We start from the raw sequence: 19,168 nt of genomic DNA, 5'->3' as shown, positions 1-19,168 counted from the left end.
CCTGGCCCCAAATGCAGAGACGCCACGGAGGTTCACGGGCTGTGAACACTTTTGCAGGGAGCTGGAGCGCGATAACGGTCTTGAACGTGGTTTCGGTTCCATTGAGTGATGGAGCTCAACAGCGACCCCTGCTGTCCAAAGCCGGGACTACACGTCCTATTTTTTTTTATAACCAGCTCCAGGTCGCCTTTGTGTTCCTTTAAAAGCAGTTTACGCGGATCCCGGACGGCGTCTATCACCGCCAGAGCTCGTTTTATGGCCCCTTTCTAGGTTGGCCCTCAGCATGAAGCGGCTGTAGCTGCTGCAGCGCCGCGGCAACGGGTCGCTGCGTGGCGGTTTCCGGTGTCCGTTCGTCTGCTGGAGGATGGCGTCCGGCTTCGACCGCATCCTCTCCGCCGCCGGTCCTCCCGAGTACCGAAAGCACGCACGGTTACCGAGCGCAGACCGGAGACAGCGTTGAGGGGCGTCGATGAGCAGCTCCGGTAGGTTTTGGCGGATTGTTCCGGCCACTATTTCGGGGGTTTGTTCTGCTTAGCGGATGCGGGGAGGCTCTGCTGCAGGAGGCGGATTTTTCCCCCTGCAGCTCCGGGGGAGGCCTGCTCTGCTGTGGGCTTCCTCCGCAGCGCAGCCTCGCATCAAAGCAGCTAACGAGGTTGCTTTTCAACTTCATCTACAAGCTGTGATGCTGCAGGCGCCATTTTCTGTTTAAAACCCACACTTTATCTACGCTTTATCGCATTGGAACCCCGGATGTTTTTCTCCTTTTTTTAAATGAGAGGAAGCGCCATACGTTAGCAGCTAGCATGCTAACAAGCAGCTACATCCTGGAGCAGAAACGTTTTTTTTTTTTGTAGCTCATCCTGAAGGAAATGACACCCGCCTCTATGCTGTAAACAAGGCGCTTCATCACCGACGCATCTGCAAAAACAGAATCAAATAAACAGTCGAAACTCAAAACCTTCAAATGAACGATTAGCCGTCCAGGAAATAGACCGAGCCCATTGATTCGGTTTTGTTTCTGAAGCCAAAGCCGCTCCGTACGAACTGTCACACCGATCGCTCCCTCTGCGTTTAAAAACAGCGGGATCGTATAATCAGAACAAAAGAACACTTGCACAACACTTTGCACGTATTTTATGTTTTTTTTTATTCGTTTTTAACATAACTGAGTGGAAGCAAGACTGGATTTGTTAACATTTATGCTTCAGATCTTAGACAGCTCCCCCAGTTTCTGCTTTCATACTCACAGTATTTCAGTATTTCTATTTTGTCGTCTACTTTTATTTTTGTTTTTCCCCTGTGCGTTCCTCCAGGTTTTTTCTCCAGATACCCGAGGAACCCTGAACTGTCCACCAGAGGCCCGCCTCTCATTTCTCCAGCTACATCCATCCCTGGGCCAGATTTGGGATTTAATCCTCCCCCCTCTGAGCGCTGATCTCCCTGCATCCACGGTGGAAGGATGACGGAGGCATGGCAGCAGCAGCAACAGCAGCATGCAGTGGCTCCACCCTCCGTTGTACACACTCTCCCACAGGCAGGCGACAACTCTCTGAGCTGCACCGTGTATGGGGTGGTCCTGCAGCCCGACGCCTCCCTGCAGCCCCAGCACCCCCAGCAGCATGTCGTTCAAGCCCAGCAGGCCTCCCTGCAGGTAGGGGCCGACAGAGGGCACAAGTGCGGAGCCTGCGGCCATGACATTTCCCACCTGGCCAATCCTCACGAGCACCAGTGCATGGTGACTCAGGACCGATCATTCCAGTGCACGCAGTGCATGAAGATCTTTAGCCAGGCGACCGACCTGCTCGAGCATCAGTGTGTGCAGGTGGAGCAGAAGCCTTTCGTGTGTGGCGTCTGCAAGATGGGCTTCTCGCTGCTCACCTCTTTGGCCCAGCATCACAACTCGCACGGGAACAATCCCATGAAGTGCTCCATCTGCGAGAAAACCTACCGGCCGGGTTCTGGGAACGTCACGCCGACCTCGTCGGCCGCCAACCCCCAGCAGCCCGCCGGCGGAGAGACGTCCGGCGGCGGCGCCGTCATCAGCGCCTCGTCTCCGCCCACGTTCGAGGCCTCCGCGCCCGACAGGCCGTACAAGTGCTCGGTGTGCCACAAATCCTTCCGACATCTGTCCGAGCTGACGCGCCACGAGAGAGTCCACACCGGGGAAAAGCCATACAAATGTGACACGTGTGACAAAAGCTTCAGCCAGTCCTCGCACCTGGCGCACCACCAGCGCACGCACAGCTCCGAGCGGCCATACAAATGCGCCGTGTGCGAGAAGAGCTTCAAGCACCGCTCTCACCTGGTGCGGCACATGTACGCCCACTCGGGCGAGCACCTCTTCAAGTGCAACCTGTGCGAGATGCACTTCAAAGAGTCGTCGGAGCTGCTGCACCACCAGTGCCAGCCCGAGAGCGAGAGGCCGTTCCGCTGCGGCTCGTGCGGGAAGAGCTTCAAGAGGCCGTCCGACCTGCGGCAGCACGAGCGCACGCACTCCGAGGAGCGGCCTTTCCAGTGCGACGAGTGCCAGATGAGCTTCAAGCAGCAGTACGCTCTGGTCCGCCACCGCCGCACTCACAAGAACCCGGCCGACCGGCCGTTCAAGTGCAACCTCTGCGACAAAGGCTTCCTGCAGCCGTCCCACCTGCTCTACCACCAGCAGGTCCACGGCATGGAAAGCCTCTTCAAGTGCGCGTCCTGCCAGAAGTCCTTCAGCCAGTCGGGGGAGCTCCTGCGGCACAAGTGCGGCGGCGAGGTGGAGAAACCCTACAAGTGCGACGTGTGCGGCAAAGGCTACAAGAAGAACTCCACGCTGCAGCGCCACCAAAGCACCCACTGCTCAGAGAAGCCGCTCAAGTGCTCTCTGTGCGACAAGCGCTTCGTGTCGTCCTCCGAGTTCGTCCAGCACCGCTGCGACCCCACCAGGGAGAAGCCGCTCAAGTGTCCCGACTGCGAGAAGCGCTTCAGGTACTCGTCGGAGCTGCAGCGCCACCGCCGCGTCCACACGGGCGAGAAGCCCTTCAAGTGCGCCAACTGCGACAAGAGCTTCAAGCAGCGGGAGCACCTGGCCAAGCACCAGAGCGTTCACTCGCGGGAGACGCAGTTTAAGTGCGTGTGGTGCGGCGAGCGCTTCGTCGACCTGACGGCGCTGCAGGAGCACACGGTGCAGCACACTGCAGAGAACGAGAACTTCCCCGAAGCGCCCTGCATCCAGTGAACTCAGAACGTGACATTCGCCCCGAGGGTCCCGGGTCGCCGGCCTCGGCCGGGCCGGTCTTAGTCGAAACTCGCTCCCGTTTTGTCCGACCTTTAGGACTCGGCTCATCCTCTCCCGTTCAGTGAGTCCGAGGCGCCGAGGGAATCAGGATCCCGCTTCGTTTTCCGCAACGAAACCTCCAGCAGAGAGAAAAAGAAGTGATATTTGGATCGTGGGACGGTTTTCCTCTGTAACGTCTGGGACCGTAGTCTGTGGCTGCATGTGGTTGTTTGTTTCGTAACCGTTGAATCTGTTGTTGAGAAAGAAGGCTCCAGCTTCCAGACAGTCATCCCATTTGTGAGTGCTCTGTGTCGCTTCCCTCTTCAGTCCATGTGCCTTTTTTTTTTTTGTTTTCTTTTTTTTTCTGCTCACTCGTTTAGTGTTTTTATTTTAATTTTTTATTTAACGTCATGTCTAGTGAAGCTGAAAGCTAACCCCCCTCCTCCTCCCCCGCCCCCCCCCCAAACAACAATAGGTCCAGGCTAAAATCAGCTGTTTGTGCATGGATACTTATCTCACCTTAGTATTGCTGTTAAGTTTGGTTTATTTAGGACAACGTCCTCAGAGGAAGAGGAAAAGACTTCACATGGACGTGTGAAACTGTATAGCCCGTGTTCTATAAAATCTGTGTTGTTGTATCTTTGTATTAAAACAAATGACGTGTAGGTAACTAACCCGCATACCTACGCTGTCATAGAAACACTTGACTTGTGCAATAGGACATGCACAGTGTAATATTTATGACTACTGATTCATGGAATAGTCTACTCTGGTATATTATAGATTGTGTGTATACGCTCTGTAAACTCTGAAAACTGTATAGTGCTTCTGTTACCTGCTTTTTTTATTCACTCTTAATGAGCTCGCTGTGCTCCGCAGGCAGCTTAGTTGCATTTCCACCAGAATTATCACAAGGTTTAACCCCCACAAAGCATTATGTTGCTCACTTGCCACAGAAGTAGTTGCATTAGTTTTAGATTTAACAGAAGTTATTGTTATTATTATTATTATTATTATTGTTATTATTTGTTTTTAAGAATTGGCCTTGTATTGTTTCCACAGAATCCTAGCCTGCTCCTGGTCCAAACAAGACGTAACAATCTGAGTAAAACTTGCCACTTATGTGTTGGTTAAAGGATAAAAAAAAAAGAAGAAAAAAATATGTGTACTTTAGTTTAATGTGTGGATTTCTATATTCTGTACAATCTTTGCAGTATATTTAAAGGAAAGTTTTGGAGTAGAAGTCATGGACTGAGGGGTTACAGGGTGGGAAGGGGTTAGATGAGGTTGGGATGCGACTGGGCCCCGGTCTGAATCCTGGTGAGTCTGCTTCAAAATCTCTCGTTGCAGTACGAGGAGGAGGAGGAGGAGGAGTGCATTGAAGCATATGGATATCATTATAGACTCCTATTCATACTGTATATTAAAATAAACCACCCTTATAATAAGTTGTGTGTCTGCATTAAAACTATTCAGATAAAAGGTGTGAAGCTGATGGGGGACAGGATGGCATTTTTGTTACAAAAACAAACTTTGATGTGTTTTTATTATTTTAAGACTTGCTGTGATAGGTCAACACAAAGTACTTTATTTAGAGTTTTTGTAGAAAACAAATGTGGACTACGCTTAATGTATTTCTTCAAATCAAAGCCGGCGGCTATGCACTTCATTGTTTTTGATAAATAGCGCTGCATTTTTTTTGGGGGGCGTTTCAGGGTAGAGGGGATTGGAAGCTAATGGAAATACATGTCATTTATTCTTTTAGAAATGTCTTACAAAAGCTGAATAAAATTAATACAAATTGGATATAAATACAAAAAAGATATTTGTGACACGATAAATCATTTACCTAAATCATTTACGCTACTTTTTGTGACCTTTGCACAGGGGTTTATTTTTGAGGTATAGTAAATGGGGTTACTAGAAAAGAACGGAAGGTGGTCGCAAGGTGATGACGTGGGTGATTTTTTTTTTGGCTTTTTCAGGGGTAAGAGTGCGCAGCTACTAAAGGATTTTTTTCTCCTTTTAATTTGAAAGAAATTATATTCTCGTACTTTGCTTGACTTTATAAATACAAATATATATATATATATATATATATATATATATATATATATATATATATATATATATATATAATGGGATTTGGCCTAAATATGTTAAATTTTTTTTTTAAATCACACAACATAAATGCCATAAAAATAATACTAAATAAATATAAATAATTTTGGTGTTCGTGTGGCGATGGAGCGTCAGCGAGGTTTAGCTTCCGGGTGAGGTTCCCTGCAGACTGCAGAGGTGAAGAGCAGCCGCAGATGGAAAGAGTTCGAGCGCCGTCGCCCAGCCGTTAGGATCGATAAACCAATCACCTCCTCGCCCGCCTGGGACCGGGTCGGCTCTCATCGCCGCGCGGACGTCGGAGCTGAAGTCGCGAGCGAACGGCCGTTGATGACGAAGGGGTCGCTCTTCGCTCGAGGTTAGCAGCTAGCTTTAGCCGCCGTTCTCGGTTTCCACGGTCTGCGCCACCAATCGATCAAATTGATTGACTGGCGTGATCGGTTCGAGCTGCGTGGGCACCCAGGGGTGAGTCCAGCTGGCACATTTCTCCGTGACGTTGCGGTTCGGGGTCAGACTTCGGGTTTTTAACTCAGTTTTAACTAGCTAGGCTACCGTTACTAGTTAGCCTCGTTAGCGACGTTTGGGTCCATCACAGATGATGCTAACTAATCCCGCCGCAGAGTTGGGACTGCTCTGCGGCGTTAAAGCTGTTTTCACTTCCATTTACACGCAACCGCTCCGTTAGACTAACGCCGGAGCTGAATTTCGGTCAAAAAAGGGTCAGAGCTGACGGTGATGGAGCAATAAAAAGGCCCAAAACAGGACTTCATCTGCAAAAACATCAGGTGCTTAAATTACAGCAACCCAATGAATAATCGGTGTAAAGAGGCGCATCTTTTAATCACCGTTTTTTGGATAGAAAAAGAAAACAATCATTTATGTTAAATTATAATTTATGGCAGACTATGTGTAGTATGTAACAGTTTTTTTTATCTATATATATTTAAAATGAGCTGATTAACAGTTCACAATGAAGGTTGTGGTGATAGGAGGCAGGAAGTATGGTATTATGAAATCATTTAGTTTCTTAAATATGTCCATACTCTCCATAGTGGGTCTTAAATAGTTGTTGCCTCTTTTAATGTATACATTTGCCTGACTTCTACCATCCAGTTTTAGGAGACATTATGAGAAATGTGGGAGCATCAGGGTCAGTGGGGATTATTTTTAAATGAACATCTCATTGATCTGAATTAAGGTGATAACAGACACCTAAATGTAAAACCCCTTAAACATTTAATATGTTCGCTTTCAGGTTACTGTCCAGGGTTGGATCATAATCTGGATTTAACAGAAATATTTTCAAAATGTCTAGAGCTTGATCATTCAATAATCCAGTTAGTTTCTTTACATTTTTCCTATTGGTTAACGTTTATTTTTATGTTGGCTGTTAGAATGGAGGGATGGGTGATGTGGGCTCAATTTTATACTATTTTATAGTATTTTAACATAAAGGATTGTTTTTTTGTATCACTAAACCTGCGTTCATTAGATTTCCAAACGTATTGATGTTTGAAAATTCTCTCATGTAACCAACAGTGGAGATGAAAAGTAAAAAATAACCACTCCGACAATACTGTTGGGTTTTAGGGTTTTCAGACACATTTGACTGAAATTTATTGTTGTCACAATAAATCAAAATGATTCTTAAGCTCTTTCCCTGCTAGGATCTTGACTCGCTGAGAAAACTCGGAAAGCTCCTGGATTTTAAATTTGTTCTTAACAAGATTCTCTTATTATCATGTTTAGAACTGATGAGAGATCGATGTCCTGCCAAAATAATTACATACTTACTGAAAACATGCAGAAATGCCTAAAATGTCAAGGTTTATGCACCTGATTTGTCTTTTTATTTTTAATTTATTTACGTGTTAGTTTCCTGGAGCTCATGTGTTCCCACTAACCTGGATACAAACTGGATTTGATCCAAAAGGTTCGCAATAAATCCAGACCTGGTCCACTATCAGTCCTGGTTTATGGTTAGGGTCCTATAAAATAAATCTAAATGACAATTTTATTTGGTTTAAAGCGTATTTAATGGTCCCTCTTTATTCTTTTAGTGTTTGCTTCTCTAATGTAAACGTACTTCATTTAAACTGGCTACGCTAACTTAAAGAAATGCATTTAAAGGTGTTTTAAGGTGTTTTGTTTTCAAGGTTTTTTTGCCTCCCGTTTCAGCATTTGAGATAATCAGGTTCAAGTTTCACTAAACATTGACATAGGTGCCGTTGTGCCGCCGGACCGGTTCCACGCTGGTGCTGTTTGGGCAGGTTTCTGCGGTGGCGCCGCCTGTGCTCCAGGCAATGCAGCACAGGCGGCGAAGCGTGAAGTGAGACCACCACCAAAAAACCACGTCTGGATGGAAAATGAACTGAAAAAAGGTTTTTGAGTGGCCGAAAACAAGCCGTCTGGGAGGGTGTGAACAATTCCTCTGTGGTGAACGTCGGGCCTGATGTGCTCCTTCTCCTCTTACAGCTGGCGGTTCTTCGTCCCATCCTTCCCAACATCCTGCTCAGGGGCTTCACTCACTCGGTGATAGTAGCTCTGTCGTTCTGCACCGCGGCCGCGTCGGACCGGCCCGCCACCTTCCCCCAAAGGCCACAAGCAGCCAAAGCCAATGGTAAGCACAGCGCCGGGATCTTAGAGCCGCAAACCCTGCACAGCCGCTGCGCTGCCTTCCGGTATCGAGCCAACGAGTATTTCGAGGGAGGAGACGGTCCCGGACACGGAGCCTCAAAGCCAGCGATGCCCGGATCCTCGCCGGCCAGCAGCAAGGCTCGGGTCTACACCGACGTCAACACACAGAAGAACAGAGAGTACTGGGACTACGACGCGCACGCGCCAAACTGGAGGTAAAGTGCCGCGGCGCTCAGCGTCAGCGGGACTGAAAAAGATCTGTTGTTGCGTCACGCTGCTTCTGCTCTTTACAGCAATCAGGACAACTACCAGCTGGTGCGCAAACTGGGCCGAGGGAAGTACAGCGAGGTGTTCGAGGCTATAAATGTGACGAACAATGAGAAGGTGGTGGTGAAAATCCTCAAGGTGAGACATCCTCCTCGCTGCCGGAGCCGTCTCTGATTATTAGGGAGAGGTTTAAAGGACATATTTAAACATATTTAAAGGACAATCGTCAATCTCTGGTGTTTTTATTGGGATTTTCTGTGATGGATAGACTCAAGGTTGTTAATGACTGAAGTGGAGGCAAAAGGATAGTTTGAAAATGCTCCACAGATAAATATGCCATTTGTATTTACTCTCCTTTACTTTGAAATCTCTAAATGAAATCTTGTGCGACTGATTGCTTCTGGAACAAGGCGCTTCACTCTGATGCGATTACCCGGGAACCTTTTGGCCCAGATGGAAAACACTTTGGCAGATTTATTCTTCTTGTCGCCTCCTGACTCTGAAGCACGGCGGTGGCAGCATCATGCTGTGGGGAATCTGCTCCTCAGTACAGACAGAGAAGCTGGTTAGGGCTGACGTGAAGATGGATGGATCTAAATCCTGGTAGGAAACCTGAGGCTGGGCCGGAGGGTCAGGCTCCAGCAGGACCACCACCCTGACGTATTATGGGATGGATTACATCACAGCAGATAAATGTTAGAACAGACTAGGGTTCTTGTGATACATGGTATTGAGTGTTTTCCTGGATATCAATGACGAGTTTGAACTTTTCGTAAGATACCATCAGGATAAAAAAAGACAGTTAAAGGTATAAAAAATATTTTATTAATGTGAAAAACTCCACTTTTTAATACACAGCTAGTAGCATGCTAGCCCATGCAAATCACACAACATTAATCAGTAATACGTTTAATAAATTAAATTATGAACGGGATATTTTGATTTGCTAACCTGTAGGAATTCATCATGAAGTCCAGGATGTCGGTCCTTCACATGTTTGACCAGCTGTTATGCTGCTTGAATCAGAATTCAAACCACTGAAAGTACTTTAAATACAAAACTACTACATACTGTGCAAAAAATTATACGTTTTTTTAATTATGAATAATTTTCATTTAATCATGTTTATGTGGAGGAATCCATCTTGGTCAAGAATAGTACTGTCACCTCCCATTTTTTGACGTCACTCGGCGGACCCGCTGTTGAGCAAGTTTCAATGCTCTGTTTATCACAGCGCACTATTTTCCAACATGGCGACGACTGGTGCTCTGTACGAAGCAGAGAGTGATGAAGTACTTAGTGTCAGTGATGGGAGTTCCGTGGAGCTATCATCATCTGATAGCGATATGGATTTTTTAGAAGAGTTTCTTGACAGAAACCGGACTTTTGACGGAATCCAGCGTACCTATTTCCAGTGCAAACTCAGTCGGGTCCTACAGTATATATGTATACACGCGTGTGTGTGTGTGTGTGCGCGTGCTCCGCCGCAGCACGGCTTTGCCGGCGCTGCAGCAGAGCGCACACATACACACACACACACACACAGCGGAGGAGAGATCGCGCTGAAGTGACTTAAGTTATATATTTGCCCTCTAGTAAAAAGGGCAGGTGGTCATTATTGTATAAATATTAAAATATAAGAGCGTTCCAGCACATGCTGGGGCGGAGGGATACCACATCACATGTGGTATCCCTCCGCCCCTCTGGTCGGTGACCATCCCCGCAAATTCTAAATAAAAAATTCTAAAATAAAAAATAACTTACCGAAAATCCTCGCTCTCATGTCATGTTCAAAACATTCTTCTTGAAAATGGTTGCTGCATATGACGTGTTTTCTCTCTGGCCAGAAGTTAGATGGCAAATCCGCTCTCTTCAAGTTGGTAATCCAGCACCGAGCCCGGTGGCTCATGAATCAGAAAGTTGAAATAAGCAATGTTTTTTCTACTTTTACCAGTTGTGTTGGAACATCCGATGGCCATGCATGTGGGCATTGTTGCTTCAGCAAAAGCTCTTGGGAATGTCAGCGGTGAAGTCCTCTGGAAATCCGAAAAAATTGTTGATGATCGCAGCTGTGTAGAACGGCTCCTATTGACTTTGCATGGAAAGCGGAGAGAAATGCTGTCGCTGCTTCCGCTTTTCCACGCCCCAGGATGTGATGTCAAACGCCCCTTACTGCCCAAATATGGGCAGTAATGTCAGCCCCCATACACAGTGATCCAGACGACAATTTATGTTTTTATTTTCTTATTGATTAAAGATAAGTTCATTAAATAACCACAAACGTATTAGTTTTAGTTATAGCTAATGATACCCTGATTTTTCCTTGTTGACCGGACTTCCCCTTTAAGGTAAGATGAATAAGATGAGACCTGAAAACAGGTGAACTCTTCATCCAGTCTGAGTTTGAGTTGTTTCGCTAAGAAAGATGAGCAGAAATTTACGTCTGTAGACGTTCAAAGCTGGTAGAGACAAACCCTGAAAAGACCGGCAGCTGGACCTGCAAACAAAGGTGGTTCTGCAGAATATTAATAAGGGCTGAATACTAATTAATTTTTTACATAATTAATCCTCAAACTACATGAAAACTATGTATGCCACGATTTACCTTCCATTTTCCAGTTCTGCACCACTCTGTGTCGTTCTGTCGCCGAAAGTCCCAATAAAACAAAAACGTGTAAAAGTCCAGGAGGTTTCAGCAGCTCAGGGTGTAAACAGACACACATCTTCCTCTTCTCCTGTATCTCTGTTCATCGTCTCCTTTGGTTTTGTCCCTCAGCCCGTCAAGAAGAAGAAGATAAAACGGGAAATAAAAATCCTGGAAAACCTGCGAGGCGGAACCAACATCATCCGTCTGGTGGACACGGTCAAAGACCCGGTGGTGAGCGGGAGGCGTGCGCTCGCTGTGCTGCATGTGGGCCGCGCTAACCCAGTCATGCTAATGATCTCCACTTACCTGCTGCTGCTGTCAGTGAAGCCGTGTGTTTGTTGTCCTCTCTTTGCAGTCCAGAACACCAGCGCTTGTCTTTGAGTACATCAATAACACAGATTTTAAGGTACTTGAGTTGGGCTGGCTCAGAACTACCCTCCATGGACTGATAGGATTGATAATCCCAGGATAAGCTTCCTGTTAGCGTAGAAGCTAACCACGTCGTGCAGCTGCAAGCTTTCCTAACGCGAGTGCCTCGTATCTGCCCCACAGGAGCTGTACCAGAAGCTGACCGACTACGATATCCGCTTTTACATGTATGAGCTGCTCAAGGTAAGAGGGACTGAACCCGTTACCTGCTGCAGACACGAAGAACAAAAGATGCAGTTTGACCTGGATTTGAAGGATCTTTGATGAATAAAAGAGTTTTTGTCAGGTTAAATGATGCTGATGAAACATTTCTGACCAGAACAGCAATCTGCCTCCATTTTCAACTCAAACTTAGAGACAACGTGCAAACTCGATCCAGAAAAGCCCGGCTAGATGCTGACCCTGCAGCGCCGTGTCAGTATCGCCGATTCCTTTGATTTTATTTAGAAAGGATGCAGATAATTGACACAATAAGTCCTAAACTGAGCATTTATTCACGGCTGTTGGTCAAATCAGGTTAAACTCTGGTTTCTGGACCAGAATCTCTTACCAGCATAGAAAGATCTGCTCCAAACGTACCGTTATGGTTTGGATTCAGATGTTAAAAATCAAAGACAACAGGAATGAGCCATCACATCCTGTTCCCGGCGTAATCAGGATTTCTAACTTTAAAGACCCTGTTTACGTTTATTTGAATGTTTTTGGCTTTTTACTTATTTCCATGTTTTAGTTATTTTGGAAGCATTTTACTCAACTTCTGCTGTTTTTAAGCTAAGAAGTTTGAGATGAACATAAAAGCAGAAGATTCAGGAAGAAAAGTCCTGCAGAAGCACTGGTCAGAACGAGCTGACGTTCTAAGCAGAACGTTCTAAGCAGAACGTTCTAAGCAGAACGTCGGCTATTAGCTGATTAAACGAGGACACGATGACATCTGCAGCTGTCTTTAATCTGCTCAAGAAGACTGGATATAAAATATTATTGCACAACAGATCAAATCACAATCCAACTGTCATATTTTCAGGTGTCGTGCGTTAAAATACTTTATTAAAGACGCCTGTTTAATTGCTTAAGACAAGTAGTGAATCGGCCAATCACAAGGCAGCATTCATGCATTTAATCCAGTCGTGTTGAAGAGGACCGTCTGGACTTCCAGACGAGATTCAGAACCAGGATTAAGGGCCGAGCACGGCTGTGAGCCCCATTGCTCTGCTGGGATTTTAACCCACAACCACCTCTCAGGTTTACAGACCATGGTGTGTAATCTCCAGGCCGCTGCTCATATGGGGGTTAAATGCTGTTTAGTCAGAGGAGAATGGGCAGATTGTTCCACTGTGAGCTAAGAGCAGCAAACGGACAGTCAGATGAGTGCTTGTGTGTTTCAGGCTCTGGACTACTGTCACAGTATGGGGATCATGCACCGAGACGTGAAGCCCCACAACGTGATGATCGACCACCAGCTGAGGAAGGTGCTGCTCAGCGCGCCGTCTTAAAACCACACAACTGAACCTTTAGCTGCACAGAGTCGCTTCCTTGATAAAATGAGATTTAAATCTTTATGTGCTGCACGTCTTTCTGTCTTTTTAGTTGAATTCACATCATTTGCATCTGTGCTAAAATTCAGCTGTTGGAGAAATAAAGGATAATTAGAAGTACTTTAAGTAAAAATGATTCCTGACAGCTGGAGAAACTGTAAATTCTCTGTTGATCTAAAACTGTTCAGACTCCATGTTGTGCAGGTTTAGTTGAAGCTTTAACCTCTTATTGTCTCAGTGTTTTGCTGAGGCAGGTCAGATTAAACATCTGGACGTTCTCTTGTGCCTCAGCTTCGTCTCATCGATTGGGGTTTGGCTGAATTCTACCATCCCGCTCAGGAATACAACGTCAGGGTGGCGTCTCGCTATTTCAAAGGCCCTGAGCTGCTAGTTGACTATCAGGTATAAACATCTGGACTCGGCGCACGCCAGACGAAATGAAATCTATGTGGAAATGCTTCGGTTTGATGCTGTAACTTTTTTTTTTTTCTGCAGATGTATGACTACAGTTTGGACATGTGGAGTTTCGGCTGCATGCTGGCCAGCATGATCTTCCTGAGGGAGCCGTTTTTCCACGGCCAGGACAACTACGACCAGGTATGAGGGCAGCAGGAAGCGCTCGTAGACTGCCGGCCTCACCCTCCGGGCCTTCCTGGTACAGATGTGTGAAAAGCCTTCACATTGGTTCCCCTTTTGTTGCAGCAGAAATGGACGTGTAGAAAAATGCTGACTTTAATTTGTGGGAACAAAAACGAATTTTTATTTATTTTATTATTACGAAGAATTTATTCTCAACACGATCACAGATTTCAGAATTATTCGTTCCAATAACGATCCTTTTAAAATGACGGAAGCATATTTTCATTTAGCCGTGACTTTTTAAAGTTATACCGTTTTTAGGATCTGATTGTTAGAACTATGATGTAACACAAATGGTCATTTCTGTACACAATGGGAAAGACGAGGGAACATAAAAGGCGGACAAGTCAACAAAAAGCAACCAGAGAAAATAGCTACAGTCCTAAACCTGTTCAGCTCTACAATGAGAGCAATTCTGAGCAAGTTTAGAAACTACTGGATCTGAGACCAACGGGATATTTAATCAAATCCTACATGAAGTCACAACAGACGGTACGGGAGATAAAACATCTGCAAAACTGACTCCACATAACTGTGGAGTTTGGTAAACTACAGAGTCTGAGGTCTGAGGTCTGGTCTGTGGAGAAGCAGCTCATGTCTCTGTTAAGCATAGTGGGGGATCTGTGGTGCTGTGGGTCTGTTTCTCTTCCAAAGACCCCAGGAAGCCTAGCAGAGTATGGCATCATAAACCCTGGAATGGGATGCTCTGCACCAAAACACTGAAAATGGGTCGTAACCGGCTCTTTCAGCAGGATAATGATCCAGAACATTTGGCCAAATCAACACAGAAACGGATTCAAACGTCTTCCAAGGCCGCCTCAGTCCACAGACCTAAATCCTGTCTTAGACCCGTCGGCCCATCATGTTGGATAAATCTGCCAGAAATGTGCTGCTGCAGTGAAAGCTGGATTTATTTGAAGGCTTTTTTTTTTTCAGTCTTTACCAGATAAGCTCAGTGTAAATAAATCTCAATCATCTGAATATAAAACTATTATTGATGATCCATGAAGCAAAGTGATGCGTGGTCTTCTAGCTTTGAGAGACTCTTACAGGCTAAAGTCACTCTGTGGCGCCCCCTGCTGTGTGAATACCAGTTAGGCCACAATCATCAGCTCTAGAAAAAACTTTAAAATGTGGCCAATCAGAAAGCTGCTGAGTAACATTTAGACACATCTGGGCTAAAATGCAGATGCTCTACCAAGACATTTAACAAAAACATAGAGGCATTCAACTTCACAAAATTTCATCTCCTGATAAATAAGTCGACATCAGACCCCAGATAACGAGTCATTAATAACATTCTTTATTTCCGTCACAAACTGGAGGTTTTAGTGAAAATCTTGCCTCTGTCGGACTTTGGATCTTTTGCCAAAGAAAGAATTAAAACTTCAGCACCTCTTTACTTTCTCAAATGTTTCATGTTGCATTAAACAACAAAGGTCACCACACATGAAGAGCCTGAATGCAGGGTGCCTAAATAATGAGATCATGATGAATTATAGAGTGCAGCGCTGCTGTTAGCGGCGTGTTGTGATCTGGTCGTGTCAGCCGCAGCGTCATAATAACATCCACATGAACGTCTCTCCTACTGACCGCCCAGAAAAACAAATTAATAACAACTGACCTCCGACGTTTGCTTACTGCTACGTTACACGGACACTTCCTGCTGAAAATATCAAAATAAAAGCACTTCCTGTTCTATCCATTCAGACACTCATTTATCTACTTACATTTTCTGATTCATTGTGTTGTAATTTATGACTTTTTATTATTTAGAACGAAGTTGAAAACCAAATTTAGAAAATATTTTCCCACAATTGTTAAAACATCTCCATGAGAATCCTCGTATTTCTCTAAGAGCGAAAATGTCTATTATTACGTGGATCAGTTTTCCAAATTTTACAGATCAGCCTATAGCAGATTTCTTGGATAGTAAATTTAATATTGAAAGATTAAAAGATAGCTTTTTAATAAATATTAAGATATAGAAAGATAATTATTACCGTATTTTCTGGACTCTTAAGTCGCTCCGGAGTACAAGTCGCACCGGCCATAAAATGCATAATAAAGAAGGAAAAAACATATATATGTCGCACTGGAGTATAAGTCGCATTTTTGGGGCAAATTTATTTGATAATATACAACATCAAGAACACACATGTCATCTTGAAAGGCAATTTTAAATAAAAATAGAACAGAGGCAACAACAGGCTGAATAATTGTACGGTTATCTTACGCTACATGACAACTGAGAACATGCCTGGTATGTTAACACAACATATTAAAAGCTATTCAGATAACTACAGCATAAATAACATGCAAAGAAGTTAACCAAAGCGCCCGTGTCACTCCAAATAACTAAAATCCAGTGAAATCTTCATCCTCGGTGTCACTTTCAAATAACTCTGTTAACTCCGGATGTAGAAGATGCGGCACTTCCGCTTCTACGTCGCTTACGTCTGATTCAACACAGGCCTAGAGCGCCCTCTGGTGGTTTGGTGTGAAAATAACAGGTGTAATGATATACAGGTAAAAATGTGTAATAATTTCACACATAAGTCGCTCCAGAGTATAAGTTGCACTCCCGGCCAAACTATGAAAAAAACTGCGACTTATAGTCCGGAAAATACGGTAAATGTCCATGCAGTAACTTGGGCCTGAAGGACAAACAGTCCAGGTTTGGGTTCCTGACCTGCAGCGATGTCGGGTCAGAGGAGACCTGCAGGTTCTGGACTTGATGAAAAACATCAACATTTCTGGAACGTTCCTGAAAGCTGAAGCCGTTCTGCGTGTGTGTGTTCTGCTCTGCAGCTGGTCCGCATCGCTAAGGTCCTCGGCACCGACGAGCTGTTCGGCTACCTGCACAAGTATCACATAGAACTGGACACGCGCTTCAAAGACCTGCTGGGACAGTGAGTATCCGCGCTGCGCTGCTAACCCTGGAGGGATGGAGCAGAACCGCCGTCCAGGTCTCACATCGGGTGTTACACTGCAGCAGGGTGTTGATTTGGGCAAAAAACAGATTTAAATAACCAGAGAGATGTCTGGTCATCGCATCAGCAAACAGTCTTACATCAGAGGCACCCGGGCTACCACTGGTCTGATGAACAGAGACTTTTATCATGTTCATGTAACCTCTACCTTTAATTCAAAATGTCTTTTACTTAGAAACCGATCACAGATCTGTTAGAGGACATTATTGAACTAAATCCACTGCATTGAGCTGTTTTTCTGGCTCCGTCTGTGAAGGAGGTTTAGATTCAGTGTTGAGGTTAAATCTGCTGCAGGGAATCAAGTCCAGCCGCCCAAACGTTAGAAAAGGTAGGAACCTACCGACGACCGCATCATTTAGCAGAAGCCATGATTCAACAAAGGCTCAAAAGGACGTTCTTACATAAAGGTATCAGTCAGGATGAGGGGTTGGTCTAACCCAGAACAGATCCAGTTCTGAAACCAGCCCTGATGAGCAGCATCATGCTCTGGGATCCATTTCCTCCAATGGAAGTGGCTGAAATCATCACCAGTTCCACGTGTCAGTCAGTTTGGACCCAAACCCTCAATTATCTGCCAGAAGGCTGCAGATGAGGAGATTTCATGTTTCACATTCATTCGTCCAAACGAGCAAAACGACGAGTTTACCCAAAGAAATGTGAAGTTTTGGTCAGCAGGAGTAATTCCATATAAAGCTGGCTGGGTAGACATGACCATGATGAGATACTGACTCCTTCAGCCTGGGGAATGAAATCAAAGGTTTTAGTTTTTCAGATTTATTTATGCAGATTATTGGGGCTCTGTTTGTTGCTTTTCAGGCTTTATTTCCCATTAACGGTAGAAAAAAAGAGCCTCTGGCAGAACCCGTTGTATTAAATTCCTCCACACACTAAGCCAAGACGCCGTCTCCTTGTTTTCAGGCAATCACGGAAGCGCTGGGAGCAGTTCATCCAGTCGGAGAACCAGCACCTGGTGAGCCCGGAGGCTCTGGATCTGCTGGACAAGCTGCTGCGCTACGACCACCAGCAGAGGCTGACGGCGGCTGAGGCCATGCGGCATCCATACTTCTGTCAGTACCAGCAACACGTTGACACGACAGCCTGACTCCAGCAAAGAGTTGCTTAGCTTGCCCCGTTTCCTTTAACCGTCCCAGCCAATCATAAGAGCCCAGGCGTTCTCTGTAATTGGACTAAAATCCTCCTGTGAGGCGTTCAGGGACGCAGCTCGAGTTTCACTTGCTGAAATTTTAAAGCTTCTCAGAACCGAAGATGAACAGAGCCGTTAGCTGATTCTGCTGCAGGGTTTTAGAAACCTGACCTGAAATAAGAGCTCATCGGCTCTTTCACGGTAATTCTTCTCCTGCCATCCCAGAGCCTTTCTCTCGGCTCCCATCAGACACACTCCTGGTGTTTCCAGGAATTTTCCGATTACTCCAGCGTACCAGGACCTGTTTGTCTCAGAGGAAACCTGACGGCTTGTGTTTGTTCCTCAGATCCGGTGGTAAAGGAACAAGCGAACGCCAACACAGACGGCACAAAGGCAATAAGCAGCTCCAATGCAACATGATGACCACACCGCAGGTAACGCCTTTATGAACTCCCCTCTGCTCCTTTAAACATGGAAAACAAAAATAACCTGACGCTTGTTTCAGAGGTCAGACGGTCTGCAGGAGGAAGAAATGGACCGGCTGGCTCTAACCAGACAATCAGAAAATTTAGCGGCATTAGTGAACGCACCACTGGGTTGAAATCAGCTGTTTTCAGTGTTGTTCCAAGATGAGAGAGACTTAGGCTCCATCTGTACAACCTTAACATTTAATGTGGTCGACACTCAGAACTCTGTCAAAAACAGACCTAAAATACATCAAAATGTTCTTGAGATGAGTGTATTTGTCCTTGGTTTTTATCAGGTAAATAAAATGATCTGCCAATAGAATTGAGTATTTTCACCACCAAAAATAAGATAATCAGATATTCTGCACTTGAAATAAGATGATGGAGACGAGATGTTCCTATTTTAAGTGCAAAAATCTTATTCCTTTGGCAGATTATCTTAATTACCTGCTCAAATCAAGTATAAATACACTAATTTCAGGAAAATCTGACTACTTTTTAGTTCTGTTTTTTGCATTGTTCGGACCTGCTGTGCTGAATTCAGGCGACTTTTAACGCCGACGTCGTTACGTGACGGAAACACTGGATGATTCTAGGCAGACGGTGACCTACAGCCTGCTGAAAATTAACTACAAAGTGCGCGTTTTTTTTCTCTGGACATCTTCGTTGATTTCTGTGAGGGCGCTGTGCTGATGCATCATGTCACACAAAGGATTGTGGGATACCTACACTGCCAAAAAGTTAACTAAAAGTAAGGGAAAATTTTCTTGAAATTAGTGCATTTTTCCTTGATTTCAGCAGCTAAATATGGATATTTGCCAATGGAATGAGTATTTTTACCCCTAAAATAAGATAATTAGATATACTGCTCTTAAAATAAGATGATGGAGATGAATTGTTCTTTTTTTAAGTGCAAAAATATTATTTCACTGGCAAATATTCTTAGTTACCTGCTCAAATCAAGGACAAATACACCCATTTAAAGAAAAATGTACCCTCTTTTAGTTCCTTTTTGCAGAGTAAAGGCTTGTTGGTGTCA

At 45.1% G+C, this 19,168-nt stretch overlaps 2 protein-coding genes across 2 annotated transcripts; both read left to right on the top strand.

Moving 5' to 3' along the window:
- Positions 1–134: 134 nt before the first annotated feature.
- Positions 135–4,738, top strand: LOC105938863 (zinc finger protein 319). The gene is made up of 2 exons (XM_012880779.3): positions 135–482; positions 1,314–4,738. The coding sequence occupies exon 2, from the start codon at positions 1,460–1,462 to the stop codon at positions 3,215–3,217; it is 1,758 nt and encodes a 585-aa protein (XP_012736233.1). The 5' UTR covers positions 135–482; positions 1,314–1,459; the 3' UTR covers positions 3,218–4,738.
- A 3,260-nt stretch (positions 4,739–7,998) lies between these two features.
- On the top strand, positions 7,999–18,097 carry csnk2a2a (casein kinase 2, alpha prime polypeptide a). Its single transcript, XM_021307666.2, has 11 exons — positions 7,999–8,226; positions 8,305–8,416; positions 11,055–11,156; positions 11,281–11,331; positions 11,478–11,537; positions 12,737–12,820; positions 13,178–13,288; positions 13,382–13,483; positions 16,337–16,437; positions 17,437–17,585; positions 18,009–18,097. Exons 1-11 carry the CDS (start codon positions 8,120–8,122, stop codon positions 18,080–18,082), a joined length of 1,053 nt encoding a protein of 350 aa, XP_021163341.2. The 5' UTR covers positions 7,999–8,119; the 3' UTR covers positions 18,083–18,097.
- Positions 18,098–19,168: the final 1,071 nt, after the last annotated feature.

The sequence above is a fragment of the Fundulus heteroclitus genome, chromosome 4 (assembly GCF_011125445.2).
Source record: "Fundulus heteroclitus isolate FHET01 chromosome 4, MU-UCD_Fhet_4.1, whole genome shotgun sequence".
Classification (NCBI taxonomy): Eukaryota; Metazoa; Chordata; class Actinopteri; order Cyprinodontiformes; family Fundulidae; genus Fundulus; species Fundulus heteroclitus.
This window is presented reverse-complemented; position numbering and strand designations above follow the sequence as displayed.

Coding starts and splice junctions, on each gene's coding strand:
- LOC105938863 (XM_012880779.3), top strand. CDS start 1,460: ATGACGGAGGCATGGCAGCAGCAGCAACAGCAGCATGCAGTGGCTCCA.
- csnk2a2a (XM_021307666.2), top strand. CDS start 8,120: ATGCCCGGATCCTCGCCGGCCAGCAGCAAGGCTCGGGTCTACACCGAC. Junction 11,157..11,280: donor ACACGGTCAAAGACCCGGTG/GTGAGCGGGAGG, acceptor CTCTCTTTGCAG/TCCAGAACACCAGCGCTTGT. Junction 16,438..17,436: donor TTCAAAGACCTGCTGGGACA/GTGAGTATCCGC, acceptor CCTTGTTTTCAG/GCAATCACGGAAGCGCTGGG.